General features: G+C 38.8%; 1 protein-coding gene across 1 annotated transcript in view; it reads left to right on the plus strand.

Annotated features, from left to right (window-relative positions):
* Positions 1-25,579, plus strand: part of Gigyf2 (GRB10 interacting GYF protein 2) — a 134,989-nt gene that overhangs the window by 25,265 nt on the left and 84,145 nt on the right. The window contains exons 3-6 of the mRNA XM_051154265.1: positions 2,395-2,477; positions 12,708-12,837; positions 13,784-13,879; positions 23,398-23,512. Coding sequence (XP_051010222.1) covers positions 2,437-2,477; positions 12,708-12,837; positions 13,784-13,879; positions 23,398-23,512 — 382 coding nt within the window. The 5' untranslated portion in view covers positions 2,395-2,436. The remainder of the gene's footprint in view (positions 1-2,394; positions 2,478-12,707; positions 12,838-13,783; positions 13,880-23,397; positions 23,513-25,579) is intronic.

Raw genomic sequence — 25,579 nt, forward strand, 5'->3', positions numbered from 1 at the left:
CCTCCTTTTCCTAGCTGTGTAGTAGTACTGTGTTACTCAAAATGATTATGAAGCAGTTTCATTTCTGTTTTTTTACTGAGACACAGTCTTAGTCTTGTAATCCAGGTTGACCTTGAATTCTGATCTTCCTGTTTAAGCCCCCAAGTGTTGGGGTTACAGATGTGCACCACGGCGTCTGGCTCTGTCTCATCAAATTCTATGTCATTTTAGCAAAACAACAGTAGTAGGTTCTCTAGAGCTTATGACATTCTGAGCCATGGGTTTCCCTTTGGGGCAGGCTTCCAGTCAGAGTGGCTGGTTCCCTCCAATCACTTTCTTGCCATTATTGTACTAGTGAGTACATTATACCTAGCAGATTGGTATTACAGCATTCAGGGTTCAATGCTGTATAATACCATTCATGGCTTTTCTCCTCCTGTATAGCACCTTATGGAACCATGAAATCTAGCCATTAGGAAGGGACATTTCAGGTCGGTTCCACCTTGTTTTCTTTATGTTCCACAAACAAAGTGTGTTGTGACTTTAGTAACAGGGTCTTATACATCTTGTCCTGGTAGGTAACCAAGAGCAATGATGATAGCCTTTGTTATTTTGGGGCCTTGGAGGCTTCTCTGACTACTGATAGTCTGATTAATAACCCATGTCTTCTGAGGGAAGCATTGTCTACTTACTCAGGGTATCTGTGTTCAAAACCCTCACCCCCTTTTTAAAAAATTGTAATTTTCAAAGTAGGAGGTTTCTATAAGCATTTTTCATGTAGCCTTTGCTTTGGTTGTCACCCCCCCCCCCCCTTTTTTTTGTTTTTTTGTTTTTTTGAGACATAGTTTCTTTGTAGCGTTGGCTGTCCTGGACTTGCTTTGTAGATCAGGCTGGCCTCTAACTCACAGTAATCCGCCTGTCTCTGCCTCCTGAGTGCTGGGATTAAAGATGTGTACCACCATGCCCTGCTCCAATTAAAAAAAAAATTTATTATGTCAGTGCTCTGCATGCTTGTATCCCTGAAGGCCAGAGAGGGCATCAGATCTCATTATAGATGGTTGTAAGCCACCATGCGGTTATTGGGAATTGAACTCTGGACCTCTGGAAGAGCAGTGTTCTTAACCTCTGAGCCATCTCTCCAGCCCTTCACTCCCATTTTTATCCCTGTTAAACTTATTATTGATCCTCTTCCTCCTCTTCTTTCCTTCCTTCCTTCCCTCCCCCCTCCTCCTTCCTCACTCCTTCCTCTTCTTCTCGCCTCCTCCCTCCTCCTCCTGCTCCTCCTCTTCCTTCTTTGTTTTTCTTTACATAGTCCTGGTTGTTCTGGAACTCACCATGTAGACCAGGCTGGCCTAGAACTCTCAAGAGATCCATCTGTCTTAGCCTCCCAACTGCTGGGATTAAAGGGGTGCACCATCACTGCCCGGCAATTAAAAAAAAAAAAGTCCTTTCTTGCCATAGTATCACAAGTATCTGGGACCTCAAGTATAACCCACTGAGCCTGGTCACTCTTTAACCCTGTTAAGTACTTTAAGGCTGTTGTGTGACCATTTGGGTTATGCAGTTTCATATATAAGCAGCAAACCATAATAACCTTCAGCTTGTGTTTGTTTTCTCTCTCCTCTACTTTCTACCTCATTTTTTCATCCCTGACTGACTCCCTTCCCCAACTTCTTTTCTTTATTACTTTTCTCTCCTTTCTAATTCCTGCAAAGCACTTGTTTTTTTGTTTTTTGTTTTTTTCTCTAATGATAGATACATCACTACTATTCCATTGTTTTGCTTCCTCAGAATTATATTAAAATCAATTTGAAGACATCTTTAGTGGTAGTTAGGGCCAAAATTGGGCCATGTTGGGACAGTAGATACAGTTGCATCCCAGTCAGTGGCAGTTGCAGTTTGCATCTGTTTAAGATGTATTTTAATTTTAAAGACATTAAAAATGGAAAGAATGACTGGGGCTGTAGTTCATTGATAGAGTGCTTACCCAGCATGCGTAGGAGCCTGGGTTCAATCCCCAACACCACATGGTGATTGGTGGCAGAGCTCTTACAAGAGAGTCTTAGAAACTGAAGTGTAAATGTTACTCCCGGGTATTCACTCCCCACTGCTCTATAAGGCTAAAGTGCAACATCCTTAATTTGGCTCCAGGACCCTGCATAGTCTGTTTCTAACTGTCTCACACATTTCATTGTACTCTATGCCTCCTTTCTCATATAAACGCAGTAAGAAGTTGAAAGGAAGGGATAGAGTTACTCATTTCACTTTGCCAGCTACATTGCTACTAATAGTCATTCAACAATCTCTTATTCTTAGATTATAAACAGATTATGCATCGTCTAGCTGTATGTTCTGACCTGGTGCTCTTCACTTTTTCTTGACATTGTTTGACAAAAAGATGTTTCTATTTAACAGGTTTCCCCACATATAAAAATCTTTTTAAAAACACGGAGAAGAATGGCGGCAGAAACTCAGACACTAAACTTTGGGCCTGAATGGTGAGTTTTCAGTTTCGTCCTGTTTGATATTTGATGATATATTCATGACATATACAGGTGCTGGGTGGTGCATAAGTGTTCATATTTCTGAGACTTGGCTTCATGTGTATAGCTAAAAAATGTGACTAGCTTATAGTAACTTAAATTTGGTAAATGACTGCATTCTCTAATTGAATTTTTTATGTTTTGATAATGAAATTAAAACTCTGTAATTCTACCACTCTAGAACATTGCTTATTTTTGAGCCTTTGTGTATGTACCTAAACAATTTTATATAAGTATAACAGTAATATTTAATACTTATATTTTCTGCTACAATGTTTTATGCTGTTGATATACTTATTTAAAAATAGTTTTAATGGAAGCATTTGAAATTTTTTTTTTTTTTTTTTTTTTATTGATGGGCTAGGCAGGTGGTCCAGAATTAATACTGGCTATTAGCAGTAGCCCATCTGAGCTGAGCTAGCATTTGCCATAATAACAATAATTGACCTTTGAGTCTCTTACAGATATGTTTGGACCCCGAATATGGAATTCTCATGGAATTTTGAGATCCATCACATTATAGTGTGGCTTTACCCCCCTCTTCTTCTTTCCCCCCCAAAGTTGGTGATTGAAGATCCTCTCTTCAGTGGCGTGAATTATGATAGTTAATTTTTCAATCATACTCGGAACAAACTCCTTTGGTAATGTCAAAGGCAGTACCTAAGGCAGGAATTGGAGTAGTGTTAGCATTCTTTGTTTAGGTATAGTTTGTAAGGCTTCTGTAGGAGCTCCTTGTTTGAGGAGTCTTATGACCTTACCTGCTCATATGCACTTCTTTTGATATGTATTCCCTAGATATTCTTAACTTTCATACGTACCATTTGGAAATGAAGGAGAAAGCATTTGAAGTTCTAAGAATCGACACACTGCCTATAGTTTGAATTTATTTTGAAAATGTTGATCTAAATAATGTTGCACCTGTTTCAGTTATTTTATATTTACAAAAGAATTTTATTACTAAATCACTTTGTTTCTCGAAAATTCAGAAATTATAAGTAAGCAAGGAAAAGATAAGCTTAATTTGATCCTTAGTAACCACTGTAAATATCTTGGTGTATCTTTCCAAGTGGTCTTATGTATCTTATTTGTATATATGTATACTTTATTTTCACAAAATCGGATCATACTGTGCATTCTATCTTGTAACTTAAAAAAAAAAAAAACAAGTAAAAAAAACCTTTTAAAATAAATGTTTTTTTGGTTCTATTGAATAGTTTCATTGTATGGATGTTCTATCATTTAACTAGCTCCCCAGATGTAGCATGTAGAGGCCATTCTCAGCTATTAGTATTATAAAAACATTTTAACATTCTTCTAGCTAAATCTTTATTCATATCTTATTACCTTCTTTAAGCAGGTGGATTTAAATTCATGTAGTTTACTTTGTAAACCATTGTATGTACAACTGTTCTGCCATTATTAATTACTTTTCTTTCGTATCTATATATCCTCATGGTTTTTCTTTGTCAAATCATTATTAAAATCATTAAGTAATTTTAAAGAATTTTTTTTCTTAAAGCACTTGCTAATAATATGTAGTGAAAAAAGAACACCAGAAAATTAAGCCAAAACCAAAGAATTAAAAAAACAAACAAGCAAACAAACAAAAAGCCCACCACCACCAACAAAAAAACAAACAAGCAAACTGGTGATATTATTGAGTTTAACATCTCACATCACTGGTTGGCACCTGGAATCCTGTTTGAGTGTAATTTTCTTGTAAATAAAGTTTTATTGCTAGATAGCATCATCTTTTGTTTCCATGTTACCTTGGTGCCTTTGTGCTACTCTAGTAGAGATGAGTAGTTCTGCCAGAGGCTGCCTAGTTCTCAGAGTTTGTGCATTTTCTCCTTAGCCCTTTGCAGAAAGTTTACTGCTCTACCACATATGTTACCAAACATTAAATCATTTCCAGGTGCTGCTTTACCATTGGCTCAATCTATCAGTAGTGTCTTACATGTCCTCTTTATTGGTCCTCTGAAGCATTGTATAATGTTTAATTTGAACTGAGGTAACTTTAGCAGAGAGTAGTCTTCAATCCCACCCTTAAGCAGAAACTTCTAGCTGTTACCTAGGCTAATCCTGTAAGCATTGGTACTTGGGAGCCTTTAGTGAGTCACCTGAAGTGTAGATAAGCCAAGGAGTGGAGAGCTAAGTAGGCACAGACTTACTTTTACCATTCATCAGTTATTTTCAGCCGAGATAGTTTATGAGGTCCTTAAACAACCGAAGTAATTCTATGCTAGAAACCTGCCATGTGATTGGAGACTGCTGACATATTTTCTTCATGTAACATGTTCATTACAAATCTTGGTGTGAGGAACTGTGTTTAGAATAGTTGAGAATCAAGGAATTGAGTGAGAGTTTATGTTGAATCATTTTGCAACTCTGACCCATACAGAAATATTTCATGACATTCTTTATATTGAAGTCAAAATTTTTGTAATGATTAATGGAAAAAAACAAGGTTTGATAAGAAATGCATAAAATGAACTTTTTAAAAAAGGCTTTTATGTTAGTTTTAAAAAATTTACTTGTAATTGAGAAAATTCTCCCATTCATCCCTCTAGTCCTTATCTGGGTCATTTGTGTTGATAGGGAATTTGAAAATTGAAAATTGTGGTGAAGGACCACACCTGTATAGCTTTCCTAAAGTAAACAGAATCTTTAGGTTATGGATTGTTTATTTAGGACAAGGGAACATATTACAGATTCACCAGATAGTGTAAAAGGATATGACAGACTTAATAAAGAATTTCTAGGTATAAAATAATACTCAATTTTAAATGCCTTCTCCAGATATTACCACTTCAGACTTTCTGACTGTCCCTTCTTACTCCCTGAATCCTTTAGTGGTCTATATCAAACTGTGATACACTGGATGCGCTCTTGCTAATAACACAGCCTTTAGCTCTCACTAGACTGTGAGCTCCATTGTGAGCAGGCATTTGGTCTGGATTGTTGTATAGTTTGTTACTGCTGTAGCTCCAGTGCCTGGCTCATAGGCACTCAATAAATGTTTATTAAATGAATGAGTGAATTGCTGGAAAGTAAAGTTGTTTTCAATGTTTTGTTATTGTAAATGATATATGTATACTTGTGAATGATTTTGTTTCTATTCTGATCATTTTCCTTGGATTATAACTGTTAAATCAAAAGTTGACTATTTAATTTAAGGTTTAGATGACACTTTACAGATTGACCACCAGAAGGATAGTGTGAACTTAATTCACTTCCTTTGTGTGTTTATGTTGTCTTTGACAAAACTTTGGTTGTTGTTTATTTATTTGAAGCAGGGTTTTTCTGTGTAGCTCAGGCTGTCTTGCAATTTGCTCTGTAGACCAGGCTGGCCTGAACTCTTGAGAGATCTGCTTGGTCTCCTGAGTACTTCAAAGTATTACCTTGATAAGTATTTTGGTGTTAAATATTTTTCAATATAGACTATGTTTTTTAGAGTTTTTATTTTTCTCTTTTTGTTCTAGTAGCAAGAAAATCTGGAGGAAACAGTAGTATGGAAGAAGAAAATAGAAAGGATCTAAATTATCTATAATTCTACCACTCAGACAGAGTCTTGGCTAATTTGTGGGTTTATACCCTACTATATGTTCTTGCAAATGTGTACTTAAGAAATACAAAATCAAAATTTACTCAAAAAATGTAAGGACCAGAAATCTACCTAGATAATTCCAGATGACTTTATTATAGGGAGAATAATTGTAGATACCTTGCTTTCTAGATGAAGATACACAGGATACTCCTCTGAGTTTTCCTTTCTCTCATTTCCCTGCTCTCAAAGAAGTCTCAGGTCTTTGCTTATAAAAGAGAGGGAGCACCTCACTCCTACCACTTGGTTTATACTGCTAAAATAGCTAACCATTTTGAGGTATGTCTCTCTTCTCAGTGTGATTGGCTTAGGAAAGAACTAATTCCACTATTAAAGACACTGTTGTTTCTCAATTTTAGCCTATCTTTTAAGTTAGTGAACAAGAGTTACTAGTTAGGGACTAGGCATTCATGCTTTCTTGGCAGAGGTGGGTAGAGGCAAGAGAATGTCAACCTGAACCTGCTAGATGACTGACAGTACTCTGTGAGAAAAATCAAAGTTCTGTCAGATGGAACTCTCAAAAAGGGTTAGAGGGATGGGGAACGAGCTGCTATCCAAAAGAGCTGTGCTTTTGAAGAGAACATTAAGATTTGTTTAAAAAAAAAAAAAAAAACACCAAATTGTTAAGCGCCTCCTGTGGTGTCTGCCCCAGTACATACACCAAGTCCTCCTATGGTGTCCTCCCATACACATACCAGGTGCCTCCTGTGGTTGTAGCCCCCCATAAATACACCAAGAGTCTTTCTGCTCTGTGTTACATTCTATTTCTCTTCCTGTATTTGCCAGTTAACAGTTGTTGTCCCTAGCATTTTCCTCTTCCCTATTCTGATGACATTCAGAAAAATACTTAAAATATTTTCGCTAGAGACATGTTTAAAGACGAGGGTGCAAGAAGTTGGAGATTTAAGACATAAACTTCAAGATATTTAGTGTGAAGTGTGGGAGAGGTGAGTTTAGAGGCATCCTTTCATGTGTCTTGTTGGAGTTTTGTTTGGCCATTGTGTACCAACAAAGAATTGGAGTGTTTTAGTCACATTTGCATTTATTGAGGATGTAGAAAATAGAGTAGTTACATTGTTCAAGATGCTTATAAAAATAAAATTGTGAAAAAGAATTGGTGGTGGTATGAGAGATTTATGATTAAGGAAGGCACCGTTAGTGGGTATAGAAGATGGGAGGAAGTCAAGTGTGAGCCCTGAGGATGAAGGCATGAAGAGATGGGAATTAAAAAGCTGATGATGAGTAGGGTGTTGGGAGAGGTCAGAGCATGACTAGAAAATCAAAAGCTTATGCAGAAGTTGTTTTTGATTCCCAGGGTGTCACACAAATATGGACATCCCAAATTGCTTTGTAAGTTAAAGTAGATTTGAAGTAGTATTACGTGAAAGTTTGGAGAGAGTTGTAGGGTTTGGAGAGTCTTGCTTCTGGACCCTGTCAGTTACTACATAGGGACTGGACACTCTTGTAGACTGGGGGGGATGTGAAGGCCATGGGATTAGAACATTTCTCTCTCTCTTTTTTTGTAGTGTTAAGGCACTTTGTAGAGCACTGCAGTGGTGAGAGAAGCCAGGCTGGATTGGGTTTTGAAGGTACAGGGAAGTAAGGAAGTGGAGACATTTCTCAGTGAAGAAAGCTGAATAATGCAGAGCTACAAGTAAGGTGCTGTGCTAATAAGCAAGCCACTGATACATATTTAAAGAGTAGGGAGGATTTGGGAGATCAGATTTCTAGAAAACAGGATTAGATAGAAGAGGTCAGGTTAGTGGTGGACTTTGGGAAGGGATGATACTCAGATGCCATTCCACTTTTCCACATATCTGGGCCAGGAGGGACTTGGAATTGACTATCGAGTCAGATCACAATAGTTATTGCAGCTCAATAAACTGTCTTTCACAGATACTAGAGAGGGAGCCCTGATTGTGTTACTGTTAGTGGATGTGGTACCTGTAAGAGGGGCTTGGTCCTTTTTTCGAAGCCCTTGTGGTCAGAGTGGTAAATGAATTGGAAAACATGATGTGAGGAGCTGTTTATGAAATTAGGGCTATTAGGTTATGAGGGAGTCTCTGGTAAGACATGGCAACTCAGGCAGTCACTTAGATTTTCACATGAAATAGCTTAGGTGTGCCCTCTGGTGTTAGAAACTTAGGAAGCATATTGGCTTAGTATGATGTGGAAGATATTTAAAATTTCTAGTATCTTAAAGTTAATGCCTGGCAAATAAAATTGGCTATTCAAAATAAAAATTGGGACCTCATTAGTATAGCATAGTCATGTAGTCATAAAATCCCAGGCTTGACTCTTAGTTCTTTGTGCATGCTCAGATGCATTAGTCTTCAGCCTCACCACCTCCTTTTGCCTTTTTTTCAGTGCTAGGGATGGAACCCAAGGCCTTCCTGTACCCTTAGCCAATCCCTATCACTGAGCTTCACACTTATCTTTCATACTGTGGTTCTTATGAAGTTTAAGTTAGAACAAGTGAGCTAACATGTATATATTTTCCAGCTTCAGTTCTTAGAGGCAAACTGCCAGCTTTTCCAGGACAGGCCAAACTTACTGTTTTTTGTTTGTTTTTGTGCGTGTGCATATGCACATGTTTAAGCAGATAAGGAGTATACATGGAGACCAGATGTCAACATTAAAGGTCGGTCTTCTTTGTACTCCAGCTTATCTGTCTGTCTCTGTCTGTCTATCTGTCTGTCTATCCATCCATCCATCTATCTATATATCTTATCTTACATCTATCTATCTATCTGTCTATCTATCGATCGACAGGTTATATTATTGAACCTGGGATTTGATTGAATAAATAGGCTACAGCAAAGCAGCCTCTCCCACTCCATCCTTCTGTGTACCTTCTGAGCTGGGATTGCAGCATGTGCCAGCACACCTGCCTTTTTATAGTAAGGGTATGTGCAGATCTAGCCCTGTGCTTTACCCACTGAGCTGTGTGTCCCCAGCAGACAACCCAATTCTTTAGATTCTGAAGGGAACAATTTCTTGAAGGTCTTTTCATCGTGGTTGGCTCTTTTTTTGTGGAGAATTTTTCTGTGTTTAGTATGTCTTTTGGGCATTGAACCTCATCAAAGGCCAGTTTAGTGGTAGTGAGCACACCTGGTGATTCCTTTTTTTTGTTTGTTTGTTTGTTTTTTGAGACAGGGTCTCTCTGTGTAGCCTTGGCTGTCCTAGACTCACTTTGTAGACCAGGCTGGCCTTGAATTCACAGTGCCACCTGGTGATTCCTTTGGAGAAATGGGGGATTCTGGGACTGATGCAAGAAATGATATGAGATGACCCTGGAACACTTTGGCACAAGATAGAAAATAAGCTATTAAAAAGAATTAACAAAGTCCTGTCCAAAGGGCCCTGCAGGAGCTATTTGAAATTCCTTACTAGTCAAAGATGAGATAGTGGGAGCATTGTTAAGAATAGTTTCAATGAATCTTAATATATTAAGTAATTTGTTACTGTTGGATGTTATTTTGAAAATAAGACAAGTTTTTTTCCTTTCTTTTTCTGTGTAAACTATAACATTGGATTACTGTACCAAATAGTGTAAGAGGCAAGCTTCCTTAGCAGAAAGCTACAAGATAGAGAAGGTGTGATAGACTAGAACCACTTGGCAACAACTGTAGTAAAGTTAGGGATCCAGGCATTGATTATCAGTACATGCTAGCCGTATAGAAAACCAATTGCCTCCAGGCGGTGGTGGCACATGCCTTTAATCCCAGCACTTAGGAGGCAGAGCAGGCGGATCGCTGTGAGTTCGAGGGTCTCCTAGTCAGCAAAGCAAAAAACAAAAAACCAATTGCCTTGTGATGGATTAATATACTACCCCAGGGGAGGGATTGCCAAACCAGTAGACCATCTCATCAGATCTTTACACTCATTTGTCAATTTAAATGAAATGGAGAAGAGAGAGAAGCTTTAACAACAATGTCACAGAGAAGATTAGCAAATTCAGACTTAAAACCAAGATTCTTTTTGTGATAATTTACATATAAAATGGTAGGCCAAAATTTCCTTCAAAATTACATCAAAGGCTTAGTGATGTGATACAGAGAGCCATGTTGGCCATGGGATTGCTGATTTTAGAAGTGAGTGGTTGGTACATTTGAGTCTGTTATACATTTTGTCATACTTCCTTATATGTTCAGAATTGTCTGTTAGGTTTTTGGTTTTTTGTTTTCCTGGTTTTTTGAGACAGGGTTTCTCTGTGTAGCCTTGGCTGTCCTGGACTCGATTTGTAGACCAGGCTGGCCTTGAACTCACATTGATCTGCCTGCCTCTGCCTCCTGAGTGCTGGGATTACAGGCATGCGCCAACATACCCGCCTGGCTGTTAGGCTTTTAAACGGGGTAAGAAGATAGAAACATTGGAAAGAACCATTCTCATTGTACTTTACTAGTGTCTCATTCTTTTTTCTTCAGTATTACTATGAGTGTACCATTTTTGAATAATAGGCAAATGTTTATTCCAGTTTAACTGGTCTTCATGTTAATTTTTAATGCTTAACACTTTGAAGGCTTTAATTTAGAATATCTGTTGAATTTTCCTTTAGGACATACCAGCTGAATTAAAGTAACTTATTCTATTTCAGGTATCTGGTATTTGTTACTGTACAGAACTTTGGATAGCCCAAACTCTCAGCTGTTTCTAGTATAGTATGAACCATCAATCTGATCTCATCCTTTCATTTTCTTTCACTTCCTTTCCTTTCCTTTTCCTTTCTTTTCCCTTTCATTCTGGTCTTTTTTAGACAGGGTCTCTGTGTAGTCTTGATTATCTTGTAACACATTATGTGGGCCAGGGTGGCCTTTAACTTATAAAGGACCTACCTTGGCCTCCCCAAGTGCTGGGATTAATTAAGGTTTGTGCCACCATGATTTGCTAGTAGGATCTTTGTTTTACTAGTTTTGCTAAATATCCCCTTCCTGCCCCAGGTCATTCTCTTTTTTTATTACTTTGGGCTGGAGGGAGAATAGCTTAGTGAGACTACCTCACTGCTGGTGTGAACACAGCTGAGAGTTTGACCCTAGGCCCTGCCTAAAACTGGGACTGCATTTAGGAGGTAAAGGCAGGAGGATTGGAGGTTGAGGGTCATCCTTGGCTATACAGTGGTGAGTTCAAGCTAGCCTGAGCTGTATGAGACCTTGTCTCAAAAACAAAAACAACCCCCAAAACCAAAACCAAATCCCAAATTATTATTATTTATTTAGGTAATTGAGATTCATACCTAGGAGCTATGCTGATTGATCAAGAAACTTACTTCTCATTGTAAGTTTTTGTATTTAGCGCGCTCTCGTGCTCGCTCCCTCCCTCTCCCTCTCTCTCTCTCTCTCTCTCTCTCTCTCTCTCTCTCTCTCTCTCTCTCTCCCTCTCCCTCTCCCTCTCCCTCTCTCTCTCAGCTTTCTCTTTTATGTCCCATACGTCATTAAATATTTTTAGCTATTATCAAGTAGCCAAAGTGCTTTTAAATGCTTAGCTATTTCAAAATCATTCTTGGAAGTGGCTGTTGGAATTTATAATTTTTACTGCCTTCTGCAGTTCTTTTTTCAGTCTTGGCTGTCAGTCAGAAAGTTCAAGGACACTTTCATGTATCCATACACCTTATAATTCTTTTAAAATACTTTTGATTTTGTGTGTGCATGTGAGTGTACTCTGGATCCTCTGGAGCCAGTTAACAGGCCCTCATGAGCTGGCTGATGTAAATGCTTGGAACCAAGCTCAGGTACTCTGCAAGAGCAGTATATACTCTGAATTGCTAAGCCATCTCTCCAGCTTTGATGGTATAAAAACTTAAAAATTATTGTTTGTGTGTACATGTGTGTGTGTATACATGTATGTGTACTCATGTACACATGTATGCTTTGGCCCATGTGGAGGTCAGAGAACAACTTCAGAGTTGGTTCTCTTTTCACCTTTTTGTTGAGTTCAGGGATTGCATTCTTGTCTGCAGGATTTTGAATAAATGCCCTTACCTGCTGAGCCACCTTGTTGGCCTGTAACTTAGACTCTTATGAACCCTGTTTTAGAGTTTCTATTGTTTCACATTCTCACCAATTCTTTTGTTTGTTTCTTTGTTCTGAGACAGTGTTTCTCTGCAGCTTTGGCTGTCCTGGACTCGATTTGTAGACCAGGCTGTCCTTGAGCTCATAGAGATCCGTCTACCTCTGCCTACCTGAGTGCTGGATTACAGGCGTGCACTACTGAGCCCAGCTGCTCACCAGTACTTGTTGTTATTAAATTTACTATGTGAGTCTAATGGTCCTTTGTTTTGTATTTTATTTTTTTTAAAAAGTCTTATTTCCAAACTTGAAGCTTCTTAGAGTCAATCGTGGCACCTTTTAGTGTTGGAGTTTCTGAGTTACCACTGACTGTCTAGTTAGCATTTAGTGAACTTCGCAGTGTGCTGTGGCAGAGAGGCTTGTAGTAAAGGTTAAAAAATTTTTTGCTGCTTAAGATAACAGAATTTTTGCTTTTTTAAAGAACTGCAGTGAGATCTTATGCTGTATTACATAAAAAGCCTGCAGCGTCAGAATATCTGTCAGTTCATTTTGTATTTTTTCTTTTTCCTGTTTTAGGCTCCGTGCTCTGTCCAGTGGTGGGAGTATCACGTCTCCTCCTCTTTCTCCTGCCCTGCCAAAGTATAAATTAGCAGATTATCGTTATGGCCGAGAAGAAATGTTAGCACTTTTCCTTAAAGACTACAAGGTAAGAAAATACAAAAAGTTGGGAGTTGTAGGTGAGATAAGTATGGACAGCGATACCTAGCTGTATCTGATGGACCCCTCTCCATCTCATCCCCTTTCTAAGTTGAAGTGCACAGTGATTAAAGTATGTTCTGTCCTTAGAGAAGACCTGTGGTGTCCTTAAGGGAACAGGTGGCCTTGTAGCTACATAACAGGCAGCACTGTGGGGAATCTCCTCCTCTCTCCCTTCTCCTTCCCTTTCCCTTTTCTCTGCTGTAGTCTTAGATTCCTTCCCAGTTGGGGTCTAGGAGTGAGGAAGGAGCAGCTTTCCTTTTTGCCCTCCTTAAATCAAATTGAAAGGTTTAGTGGGGAGACATCTTGAAATGCACCACTTGCTTCTCTTAAAAAGGGAACCAAGATGAAACAGCGTAGATTTTTCTCAACTGATTACGGAAGATAATATCTTTTTTTTCCCTCTCAACATACTTTGTTTCTAATTTATTAATGGATGGGAAATCTCAAATTTAAGACAGACAAAGTTGCTTTGAAATTTTTTTAGCATTGGCTTTAAGTTAAATGTGGAGATTTTATTCCTCCACTCTGTACGTTGGAATACCTTTGGAAATGGCTTCATGGGAGGAGAGGGTGGGTGGCTGGAGTATTTATTTTACTTTACTTTTTGAGAGTTTTGGGAGTTTTACCATGTAGCCTTGGCTGCCTTAAAGGTCCCTATATAGATCAGGCTGACCTAAAACTCAGAGATCCTCTTGCCTCTTTCCCTCTGCTGAGATTAAAGGTGTGTGCCACCATACCTGGCTGTGACTGGAGTTTTTAATGTAAGTACTGCATAATTAACAGAAACTAATTGTAATTGAATATGCTCATTGCTAGAAAACAGTACCTTTCTTGGGTATATCTTCTTGCAGCTGGAGGAATAACAATATTATGGCCTTGTGTTTATCACACAGATACCTTTTGACCTTCTGGAGAAAGAATTCCTGCCGATCCTACAGGAGGAGCCCCTGCCACCATTGGCTCTAGTACCTTTTACAGAAGAAGAGCAGGTTTGTACTTAGCACTGAGCCTCAGGTCTACTCTTGTTTCTTTTGCTACAGAATGGCTATGGAAGAGTCATCATTATGGCCCTGGGGATAGCCTCACATCAGCCCAGCCCACCATGCTTGCTGATGATTGGCATGTGGATGACTTGAGTTGCCAGAATTTTGCTTTGGATTCTGTAGCTGTTGAGTATTATGCAGAGGTCAGGAAATCTTTCAAGATTTTTTTTTTTAAGTTAAAAAGAGTTGCTTAATTTTTATATGTATATGGGTGTTTTCCTTTTTATCTGTGCACTACATGTGTACCTGGGCCCCAGAGAGGCCAGAAGAATGCGTCACAATTTTAGATGTTTGTGAGCCACCTTGTGGGGACTGGGAATTGGACCCTATCCTCTGGAAGAGCAGCCGGTGCTCTTACCGGCTGACCTGTCTCTGAAGCCTTGTTTTTCCAGATCTTTAAGGACAGTGTCAGTTATTCCTTATAAATTATTCAAGTTGAGGGGAGATGCTCCCCCCTTTACTCCCCAAGAAGGAAGGGGAAGAGCTTCTTTGCAGAAAGGCATACTTGCTTACAGGCAATTGCCTACCTGAATTTAAATCTTCAGCTTAGAGCATAACTGAAACTTACCTGTCAGTACTGTGCTTGCTGGTTCCTTTTTTCTAGGCATGGCGGTAATATACGAAATTAAGATTTTTGGTCTAGAAAGTGACAAGTTTATATTTTATGTAGTGACTGTAACTGTTTGTAGATGAAAGATTGATTTAAGGAGTTTACAGATACACTGTGATGGGGGGGATGAGCTTTTGTTGGAATTTTGAATTCCATGTTAAAGGAAGAATCCCCTTAGCCCCCCCCCCCCCCCCCCCCCCCTTTTTTTTTTTTTTTTTTTTTGAGGTATAGTAGTACTCCGGGTATAGTCTTGTGGTCCAGGCTGGCTACAAAGTTGAAATGTAGCCAAGGATGACCTTGAACTCTTGGTTCTCCTGTCTCTACCTTCAAGTGCTGGGATTATAGATACTGATTTTATGCATTGCTGAGAATTACACCTAGGACTTTGTGCATGATAAGCAAGCACTCTACCAGCTGAGCTGTATTTCCAGCCATTTGACTTTTTTTTTTTTAATGGCTTTGATAAAAAATCCCCATCATAAAATTGACCTTTTAAAATTTTGAGATCTTGCCTTGAACATAATGTATAGCTGAGGATAATCCTGAACTTCTGATCATGCCTCTGTCTCTTAAGTGTTGGATTATGGCTATGCATCACCACACTCAGTAAAGTCTACTATTTTGTTTGTGCAAGTATACATGCATGTGCAGGTATATGTGGAGACTAGAGAAAAAACTTGGCTGTCATTCCTCAGGTGCTTTTAATTTTTTTATTATTTTCCAGATATATATATATGAATGGATGCTTTGCATATTAACCATTCTGACCTCCCATCTCTACCACTTATTGTCTCTATCCCCATCTCACAAATCTCTCCTGAATTTTCATGTTTGTGACCTACTAAAATTAACCAGGGACTCCTGTGTGACTATGGGTTTAGAGCTATCCGTTGGAGTTTGCTGGGTTAGAGGCACAACTAAAGACAGTGAGTTCCCTCTCTCCCAGATTCTATTAAAACAATAGTTCAGAGTTAAAGGATAGGGCCCTGTGAGCTCCTCCCCTTTACTTGACTGTCCATGGAACAAGGCTTGTGTGGGTTTGGAGCAGGAACTACAGTTGTTTTACTAGTTTAGGGGAATAGCAGTTCATGGCTCATCAGGCTCTTTCTGTACTGGATAGCCCCTCTTCCTCAGGGTCCATGAGGCTGAGATTAGTGACTTATTTAGGGTTAGCCAACATCCATGGGTTATTTTTTATGTTTTGGGTAAACTCCCATGCCCTGTTTTTGTTTTGTTTGTTTGTTTGTTTGTTTTTGTTTTATTTTTGTTTTTGGGAGACAAGGTTTTCCTAGGTTGGAACTGACCATGTAGGTGTGCTAGCTGCCCAGCCAGTGAGTCCCAGGAATCCTTTCCTTTCACAGTGTGTGTGCCACTAAGCTTGACAGTTTTATTTTTAAAAATATAATAATATTTTAGTTGTAAGATTATGTGTATTTTTGCATATGGGCCTGTGTGCTCACATGTATGCTTGTACCTGTAGAGGCCAAATGTCAGATACCTGGGAGTTGGAGTTATAGCTAGTTGTGAACCACCAAGCATGTATGCTGAATACCAAAGTGAGGTTCCGCTTTCTCTTTTTTAAAGATTTATTTATTATGTGTATAGTGTTTTACCTGCATATATACCTGCTGGCCAGAAGAGGGCACCAGATCTCATTACAGATAGTTATGAGCCACCATGTGGTTCCTGGGAATTGAACTCAGGAACTTTGGAAGAACAGCCAGTGCTCTTAACCTCTGAGCCATTTCTCCAGCCAAACTGAGTTTCTCTGGAAGATTGGTACATGCTCCTAACTACTGAGCCACCTTTCCAGTCCCAGCTTGACAGTTTTTATGTAGGTTTGGGGAAATTGAACTCATGTTCTAGTGCTTGGGCAAGCACTTTACCACTGAGCTATTTCTCTAGTCTCAAACTTAGTATTTTAGTGACTATACCTTTCAGTGGCATTTAGCATATTCACTAGAGTTCTAGAGCCGATAGCGGTGTCTAATTGCAGAACATTCTTAGGGATCTGTCCTCCCTTTCTCTCTCCCTCTTCCTTTAGTTCCTCCCTCCCTCCCTTTTTTTTTTTTTTTTTTTTTGGTGGCTTTTTTGTGACAGAGTCTCTCTGTGTAGTCTTGGCCATCCTGGACTCACTTTGTAGACCAGGCTGGCCTCAAACTCACAGCGATCCGCCTGCCTCTGCCTCCTGAGTGCTGGGATTAAAGGCGTGCGCTGCCACGGCCGGCTCCTTCCATCCTCTTACAGGGACTTACGTAGTCCCGTTGACCTAAAACTCCTGATGCTACTCTTCAGCATTCCTAGTGCTAGATTGTAGCCATGTTTTTGTGTCGACAAGAGTCTGTCTTAGAAGGTTTAGAAGGTTGTGTTTGAAGATAGCACAGTAATTTTTATTTTGTAAGCTTTTTTTCTCCTTTGATTTTATCTAAACTTTGGGGGGGGGCGTGATTGAATTTTAAATTTGGTATTTGTAGCTAGTCTAGATTTCTCATCTCTGTTCTGCGGTATGTTTTATAGTATGAGGAAAGTCATAGTCTTCCCAGCATGTAGGGATGGTGGGTGTTGTGATTCTTCATTATAGGTTATGCTCCAGGGATACTTATCTGTTATGCTCTTGCTGCCAGAGAGTGAACCTAGGGCCTTGTGTATGCTGGGCAAGCATTTGTTATGCTGCCCCTGCTGTGTCATTCTTGTAGTAGTGGATGGGCTATGGCAGTGGCACACTGAGTTTTAGTGCTTGGCAGGTCTTTAAAGCTTTTCTGGATATTGTCCAAAAGATTTCCATAGCTGTTGAGATCACTGTGCACTCCCCTGCCAGACTCTATGACATACCTATGGCCATAGGTTGTCTATTCTTGGTTTTAAAATTTTGTTCAAAGTAAATAGTTGCAAGGTTTATTTCTCTTATTTCCCTTTTCGTGTGTGTGTGTGTGTGTGTGTGTGTGTGTGTGTGTGTGTGTGTGTAGAGAGAGAGAGAGAGAGAGAGAGAGAGAGAGAGAGAGAGAGAGAGAAGGGGGAGGCTTTCTTTCTATGTGGTATAAGGTTGGCTATAAGTTTGTTATATTTTGAGATGTGCTCCATTTGTTCTTAAGGTCTCTAGGATTTTTATTGTGAAGGCATGTTGGACTTTGTTAGGTATCCTTTCTGCGTAGGTTGAGGTCATGTAGTTGTTATTCTTAAGTTTATTTATATGATATGTTACAGTTACTAGTTTGAATACATTGAGCCAACCTTGCATCTCTGGGATGAATTCTACTTGGTGGTGGTGGTCTCTTCTTCCTCCTCCTCTCCCTCTTCCTCCTCCTCTTCTTATTTTATTGGTTTTAAATACACACACACACATACACACGGTTTCTCTGTGTAACCCTGGGTGTCCTGAAACTCACTATGTAGACCAGGCTGGCCTTGAACTCACAGAGATCCATCTTTTTCTGCCTCCCAAGTGCTGGGATTAAAGGCGTACACCACCACATCTGGCTACTACTTACTTCGTCTTCTTAATGTGTCCCTGAATTCAATTTCAAATATTTTGTGGGGAATTTTTATGTTATTTAAGAATTTTACATATTTTATTAATGAGCAAGAAATCAAGTAACTTAAATAGAAAAATGTATAGGGTTGGGTAGATGGTTAAGTAGGGAAAATGACCCTAAAAGTTGTATGCAGAAGCATGTGCCTGGAAGCTCAGCTTTGGAAGCATAAACAGGAGGGCCCTGGGGACTTTCTGGCTAGCCTGTTTAGCCTAAATGTCAATCTCTGGGCTAAGTGAGAAAATTTCCCTCAAAAAATGATTAGGAAGGTAGGAAGGAAAGCTGGCTCAGTGGGTTGAGAGTGTTTGCACCCCAAGCATTAGTATCTTTATTTGATTCCTAGCAGCCATGCAGAATGCAAAAGCTGGGCATGGTTATGCATGCCTATAATTCATTGATTTTTTTTTTTTTTTTTTGAGGAGAGACAAGAGGTTTACTGGGGCTTGCTGACGGAAAGCTTACCTCCCGGTTCATCGAGAGACATTCTCTATAGTAGAGTAAATGGAAAATGGTAGAGCATGATGTCCTTGTCTAGCCTCCACACATATGTGTACCTGAATATGTATGTGTGTATACACCACATACACGCTTGTTTGCATACATGTGTTCACTCTTTCATTCTAATTGTCTGTCTGCCTGTCTCTCTCTCGCTTACACACACACACACACACACACACACACACACACACACACACAGAGTAATAAAAGGAGAAAAGGAAATAATAAAAAGGAAAAGCTGCCCCATGTTGACTTGGCTTCTTTCTGGGTGCATGCAGTTTGCTCCCTGCATCCATACCCATATATCTATACGTGTGTGTCTACTCATGCAGTAGTAATGGATGAGGATAATGGCTCAGCAGATAAAAGCTCTTGCCATACAAGCCTGGGACCTGAGCTTGATCATTAGAGCCTATGTTAAAAAAAGACAGATTTCCTAAGACAGACTGGGAGGAACAGATAGGAGAACAGTCTGGAAGCTCTCAGGCTAGCTACTCTTGGGTAGGAAACACAATAGGAAAAACAAGAGGACCAGCATAAAAGGGACCTGCTGCCAGACCTGCCAGCTTAGGTTTGATCCCTGGGACCCACATGGTAGAAGGAAAGAATTGAATCATGGAGTTGTTTTCTGCTTTCTATGTGTGGGTGATGGCACAAATGTGCCACACACACACACACACACACACACACACACACACACACACACACTAAAAAGATGTATTAACAAAATAGGAGGGAACCTGCCTTAACAAGGTAGAATGCAGGAATTCACTCCCATAGGTTGTCCTTTGACCGCCACACATGTACCATAGGACATGCTTTCCCTGCCCCACCAAATAAATATAAATAACAAAAACACAAATCTTTAAGAGATATTTTAAAATGTATGAAGTAATAGTAATAATAATAGAACAATAGAAAAGTCTTCATCTTGTCCCTCATTATGGTGCCTTCCTTCTTCACAGGAGGCAGTGTTAGCAGTATATATAGATACATATGTATTTTTTGATCCTGGGTCTCTATATTGCCCAGGTTGGTCTCAAAATTGTGGACTCAAGTTTTCTACTGAGTAGAGATTACATGTGAGTATCACTGTGCCCAGTTCTTGAATATTTTTCCAAGTAAACATATATTTTCCTTTTTACACAAATGGTACTATGTATCACTCATTATTTTGCTTTTCTGATAAACGCTGTTTTTATTAAAGAATTCTTAGCACATTGGGGAAAAAAGTTTCTGTTGTTTGATTTTGCTCTGTCTATGGTGGTGAAGTTTCAAGTCCTTACATTTATATTTCTCTTACTGTTTTATTGTCTTTGATGTTTTCTTTTGTAGTGCTAGTCTTTTACTGGTTTATAATATTTATATGGCTTACCTATATTTTCAGGTCTGTCTTGGGTGAATTTTTGAAATGCTTACTACAGTTTTGATTTTCAGTACAGTCGAAGTGTTAGGCAGTGAGTGTGCTAGGGGTTCGTTCCACTGTGCTAGCCAGCCAGTCCTTTTCCTGCTCAGCTGTGCTCCAGTGTGCTGCACTAGTTTTACAGCTCACTGCCATTATTTTGTGAACTTTTATGTTGGGGGTGGTGTTTGTGCTTAATTAAACTTGTAAAATTATTTTCTTAAAATAGTTTTTATATTTCTAGAGATAATACTGGCCAGAAAAACCAAATTGGGAGAATGACTTAGTCCTTCAAAAAAAAAGAAAGTTTGACTTTTAATAAAAAAAATGAGTTGGGAAATCTCCTATAACTAACCAACCAACCTACCTGACTTCCTTCCTTCTTTCCTTCCTTCCTTCCTTCCTTCCTTCCTTCCTTTTGAGGCACAGTTTTTCTGTGTAGCCCTGGCTATCCTGCAACTTGCTTTGTAGACCAGGGTGGCCTTGAACTCAAAGAGATCTGCTTGCCTCTGCCTTCCCAGTGCTGGAATTAAAGATATGTGCTACCATGCCTGGCCCTATAACATTTCTTTTATTTATTTTTTGTTTTTTGAGACAGGGTTGGTCTGTGTAGCCTTGACTGTCCTGAAACTCACTCTGTAGACCAGGCTGGTCTAGATCCACCTGCCTCTGCCTCCTGAGCACTGGGATCAAAGGCATGTACCACCTCCTCCCGGTCCTATAACATTTCTTAAGAAATCAGAATGTAGTAATTGGCTATATGAATGATTGGGAGAAAGGAAAGATTATTCAGCAAACTGTTGAAAACTGTTGGTTAACAACAATGGACTAGTAACTGGAAATGATTGAATGTTGATTTTTGTTGTTGTTGTTTTTGAAATATGGTTCAATTAGGAAATAATGTCTCATCATCTTTTCAAAAAATAGCTTCCAAGCTTATGCTATTTAAATTAGCCATTATTGGTTAGTATTTAGGTAGCTTCCATGTTTTGCTTTTATAAATAATACTGCATTTAGTGATCTATTTATTTACATGTATAAGTAGTAGCCTTTTTGTGTTTAAAAAGTATGAGATTTAAATATTTGTTTACAGTTTTCCTTTTAAAGAGATTAAACTATAGTTTGTACGTTATGAAGATATGAAGATACATATTTCCCTATTCTTATACATGATACAGTTGACTTTTATACATATGTTGCATGGGATCCTGGTATAAAAAATGCAGTTAGCACTGATCTCTCTTTAAAAAAATATTTTATGTATATGTGTGTTTTGCTTGCATGTATGTCTGTGCATCACGTGCATGCCTAGTGTTCATAGAGGTCAGAAGAGGTCATCTGGTCCCTCAAAGCTGGAGTTAGAGATGGTGTTGAGCTGCCATTTGGGTTCTGGGAACTAAACCCAGGTCCTCTGCCAGGACTAGTATGTGCTCTTAAATTCAGCCATCTCTGCAACCTTTGGGACTTTATAGTATTACTTAATTTTAGTAATGCCAAAGGCATGTTTGATAGTCCTTTGATTACTTTTTAACAAAAGGTAAGTTAATGTCTGTGTTTCAGCCACTTTTTTATTAAACTTTGCTAAAATATAGCTTGAAATTGATGGTCTTTGAGTTAGGTATTTTTGCTTAACTTTTAGTTCTCAGTTTTATTGTTTTTGAAGTTTTTGAAGTTACCTGACTATAATCAAAGAAAACAACTTACATATATTGATAGTTTCTAAAAGTGAATTGAACAAATTGACAATGAACAAAATTGAAACAAAGATAGGTAGTAAGGAGAAAATGGTACACATATTAAAATTTTAATAATGAAAACAGAATTTTGTAATTAGTTGCATGTTCTCTAAAAGAGGGTAGTATAGATATCAGTTCAGTTGATTTGGAATTTAAGAACACCAAGGACTAAAGTAGAATTGAATTTCAGAACTTTTCATCTACACACTTAACTTGTTTTGGAAAGTACTGGGAATTGAACCCAGGGCTTATGCATTATGGCCAAACACTGTACCACTGACCCCAGCCTTTTTTTTTTTTTTAAAGTTTGAACTAGAATTTTACCAAATTGATCAAGCAGACCTGGAATTTAAGGCAGCATGTACAGGCTTCAGCCTTGGACTCCTTCTGTCCAAACTCCTCTGAGTTGTGAGACTGGCATGTGCTACCTCACCCAGCCTAAAGTTTACATCTTACTCCCTTGCCTGGCAGGTTGGACTTTAGTCATATCCAAGGTTTCTTTCTTATTTGTATCATACCTGTGAACATCTGTGCAAAGAGGTACTAGGTTCTAGGTGTATAAGATTCAATTACTGTTGTAGTATTTTTGTTTAAACCCTCTTGCAGAACTTTATATCAAATATACAGAATTTTATATTTTATAGTTCATTTGAAGACATAATTTTTCTGGTTGCCTTTTAGCCTCTTTTATTTAATCTATTTAGGTGTATCAATAGATATATCTTAAGCTTCCCGTTCTCCCCCTTTACCATGTGATTACCCACTTGCTACTCTAATTGTGCTTGAGTATATTCCATATTGGCTCTGGTTTGTACCTACGTGATTGTGATCACACACCCACACCCAGGCACACATTATTCACACCACATGCGTGCACGCTTCCCTCCCCTCCCCCTCCCCCCATATATAGATTTTTACTTGACATTTTCCCATTCGCTGCTGATTTCTGTCATTCTATCAAATACTAGTTGGAGTTGCTAATCTGCAGTGCTGAGTACAATTAGATAGAAAGGGCACTTTTCCTTTTTATCGTGTTACTTTGCTTCAGATCTTTTAATGACAATATTTTCTTCTCTCATAAGTTAAAAAGACTTAAATGCCTTTTAAAAAATGAAATGTAATTACTTCATTTTAATGACCTCACAGAAACATCACACACCTAGATAGTGATGGCCATCCAACCAGACAGCTGCCAAGTCCCAAACTGCATAGATCTCTGAACTTCTATACAGTTAGTATGGTCATTCCTAAAAAGTGCCACTTTAACCTAGTCTGCTTTATAAAACTTTCTCTGCTTCCTATCTGTCTTATTTTGTCTGCATCTGGATAGCACTCCTTTAGTTTATTTTCTTACATATCTCAATGAACCTAGCTTTGTGTAACACATTGGTGTATACTTGGCTGATCTCAAAGATAATTTGAAGTTGTCTCAGGGCCAGTCTGATCTACATAACAAGTTCCAGAGCATCCCAAACTACATAGTGAGACTCTGTCTCAAAGACAGAAAGAAAAAAATTGTCGGTTAACTAGATTTGAATGGTCTTTATATGTCCTGAAGTTAGTTTCCCATTGCTTGTAGTAATTAGATACCATTATGGGAGGCGGGGAGAAACAATATGTAGTTTTGTGTGTTTTATCCATTTTTCTTTTTTTTCTTTATTGTTATTTTTATTTTTATTTTTTGGCAGAGAAACTTTTCCATGTCTGTAAATAGTGCCGCTGTCCTGCGATTGACAGGACGAGGAGGAGGAGGAGGAACAGTGGTGGGGGCTCCTAGAGGTCGAAGTTCTTCAAGAGGGCGAGGTGAGCTATGTGAAAAAAATAATCACGGAAGAGGAGGCGGAGGCTAGGGAAATCATTAAGTACTTTAATGTCTAATTGGAAATCAAACCAACTGTTCTTTGATGTTGACTGCAAATGCCTGAACATTTATTTTCTGCAGCATTTCTGAGATGCCTTCTCTACTGCCCCTGCTTTGGAGAGAAATCTGTTTCTAGCTGTATAGGCTGAAGCAAGAGGGAGTGTAGACAATCCCAGTTAACTTCTAAAGAGAAATTATCTTTATTCTTCATCCCTGCTTGGAGCTTTGCACTTTGGGAACTAGAGCATCCTGAAGGAATTTGGTTACTGGAGCCATACCCAAGCCTTTGTGGACCTCCCTGCAGTTTCTTTACAAGGACCATCTGCAGACATTACCATAGCCAGGAGGAATTTAGTGAGAAACACCTGATACTCTGGGGGGGGGGGCTAGACCTCTAACAACAGAGCAAAATATAATCAGGCAGCATCGTTGGTATGATGTGTAGTTTTATGAATTTATGCCTTCTCTATCATTCCCCATTTTGCATTCATTGGCTTTCTTTTAAAAATCGTTACTGGTGTTATTAATAGATGTTCTTCCTTTAGTGTGAAACCATATGTAGATAGAATCATAACATGAGTCCAAACATGTCCTGTTGTTTTCTTTTAGAGATGCTTTAGAAGTAGAATTGGCTGTCAGTAGTGGCAAAGGCCGTTGCCACCATATTATGTGTGGGCATGATTATCGGTGTGGAGGGCCTACATTTTTTTTTTTCAGTTTCATTTAAAAAAATTTGAAAGTTATATGTGTTTTGTGAATAATTTATACACAAAATTTTAAAAAATGAAGAATATAGTATAGTTTCTTTTAAAATGTGACTCCCATACGTGTGCGTACAGTGAAGAAGCCAACTACAACGTTCACCCGCCCACTGACCCTAACCCTTGAATTCGTCTTGTCTAGAGCAATAGCTTTTAACCTTTTTTGTTGGTAGACTCATCTGTAGAACTTAAAAGAAATAGCATTGCCACAGACCTTGAGATGGTGAGAGCTAGGTATGTCTGCTTCACAAGTTGTGCCCACATGGTCATTTTTTAGGATCTGTGCATATTGGTGTATGGTGGTGGTTTGGAGATGGGACTGCCTGAATGGTTCTGGCCTCTCTGTGGGCATTTCCCTTCCTTTCTTCCTGTGGGAGGCTGTGAGAAGAGGTCTCATTCTGGCAGTTTTCCCTCCTGTGCTCTTCAGGTCAAGCCAGAGAAAAATTTCCTTAATCAAGACTGCAGACCACACACATCTTCCACCTGGTCTCTGTAGGCCTTAGAACAACTTTACATATTAAGAAAGGAGCAGAACTGGGTGTGGTAATGTGTGCCTGTAATCCCAGCACTTGGGGGGTGTTTTCAGGAGGGTCAGCAGTTCAAGCACAAATTTCAGCTATATTGAGAGTTTAAGGCTAGCCCGAGCTACATTAGGAACTCCTGTAGGAACAACAACCAAACTGTGGCCCCCACACTCAACCAATATATACCCCAAAACAACAAATAGAAGCAAGTGAAGGATTGATTAGTTACCACCCTTTTTGCTTTCTTTGAAGTAAGAGTTTTTATAACCAGAGCTTACATAAAACCAATATAAATTATATAATGCTGTGACACACAAGTAAAGCAATATGTAATGTTGAAGGATACAGAACTAGTCAAATGGATGCACTTAGGTTTGTGAAAATACTTGGGAGTGCTATGGTCACAATGGTCTGTGATGTTTGTGGCTTTGTATTTTCACTTAATTTTAACTCACTGGTTAAATAATGATTATTGTGGCTTTTCTTTTGATTGTAATCTCTTTCCAACTTAAGGAAAAACTCATACACAAATCTGTTGGCTTCTAGCCTTCAAAATATCCTGACTAGTAAAATTGAAGAGAACAGATGGCTGGTGGAAACAATGAAACATTGTTACCTTTCTTTTTTATCTGGTCTGGATGTTTAAAAACATCCACAAACTGTCAATAGAACATTAGCATTTTTTAAAGGAAGTGAATTTTAATTCGTAAATAGAATAGGGTAA

Source organism: Acomys russatus, chromosome 12 (assembly GCF_903995435.1).
Source record: "Acomys russatus chromosome 12, mAcoRus1.1, whole genome shotgun sequence".
NCBI classification, from domain to species: domain Eukaryota; kingdom Metazoa; phylum Chordata; class Mammalia; order Rodentia; family Muridae; genus Acomys; species Acomys russatus.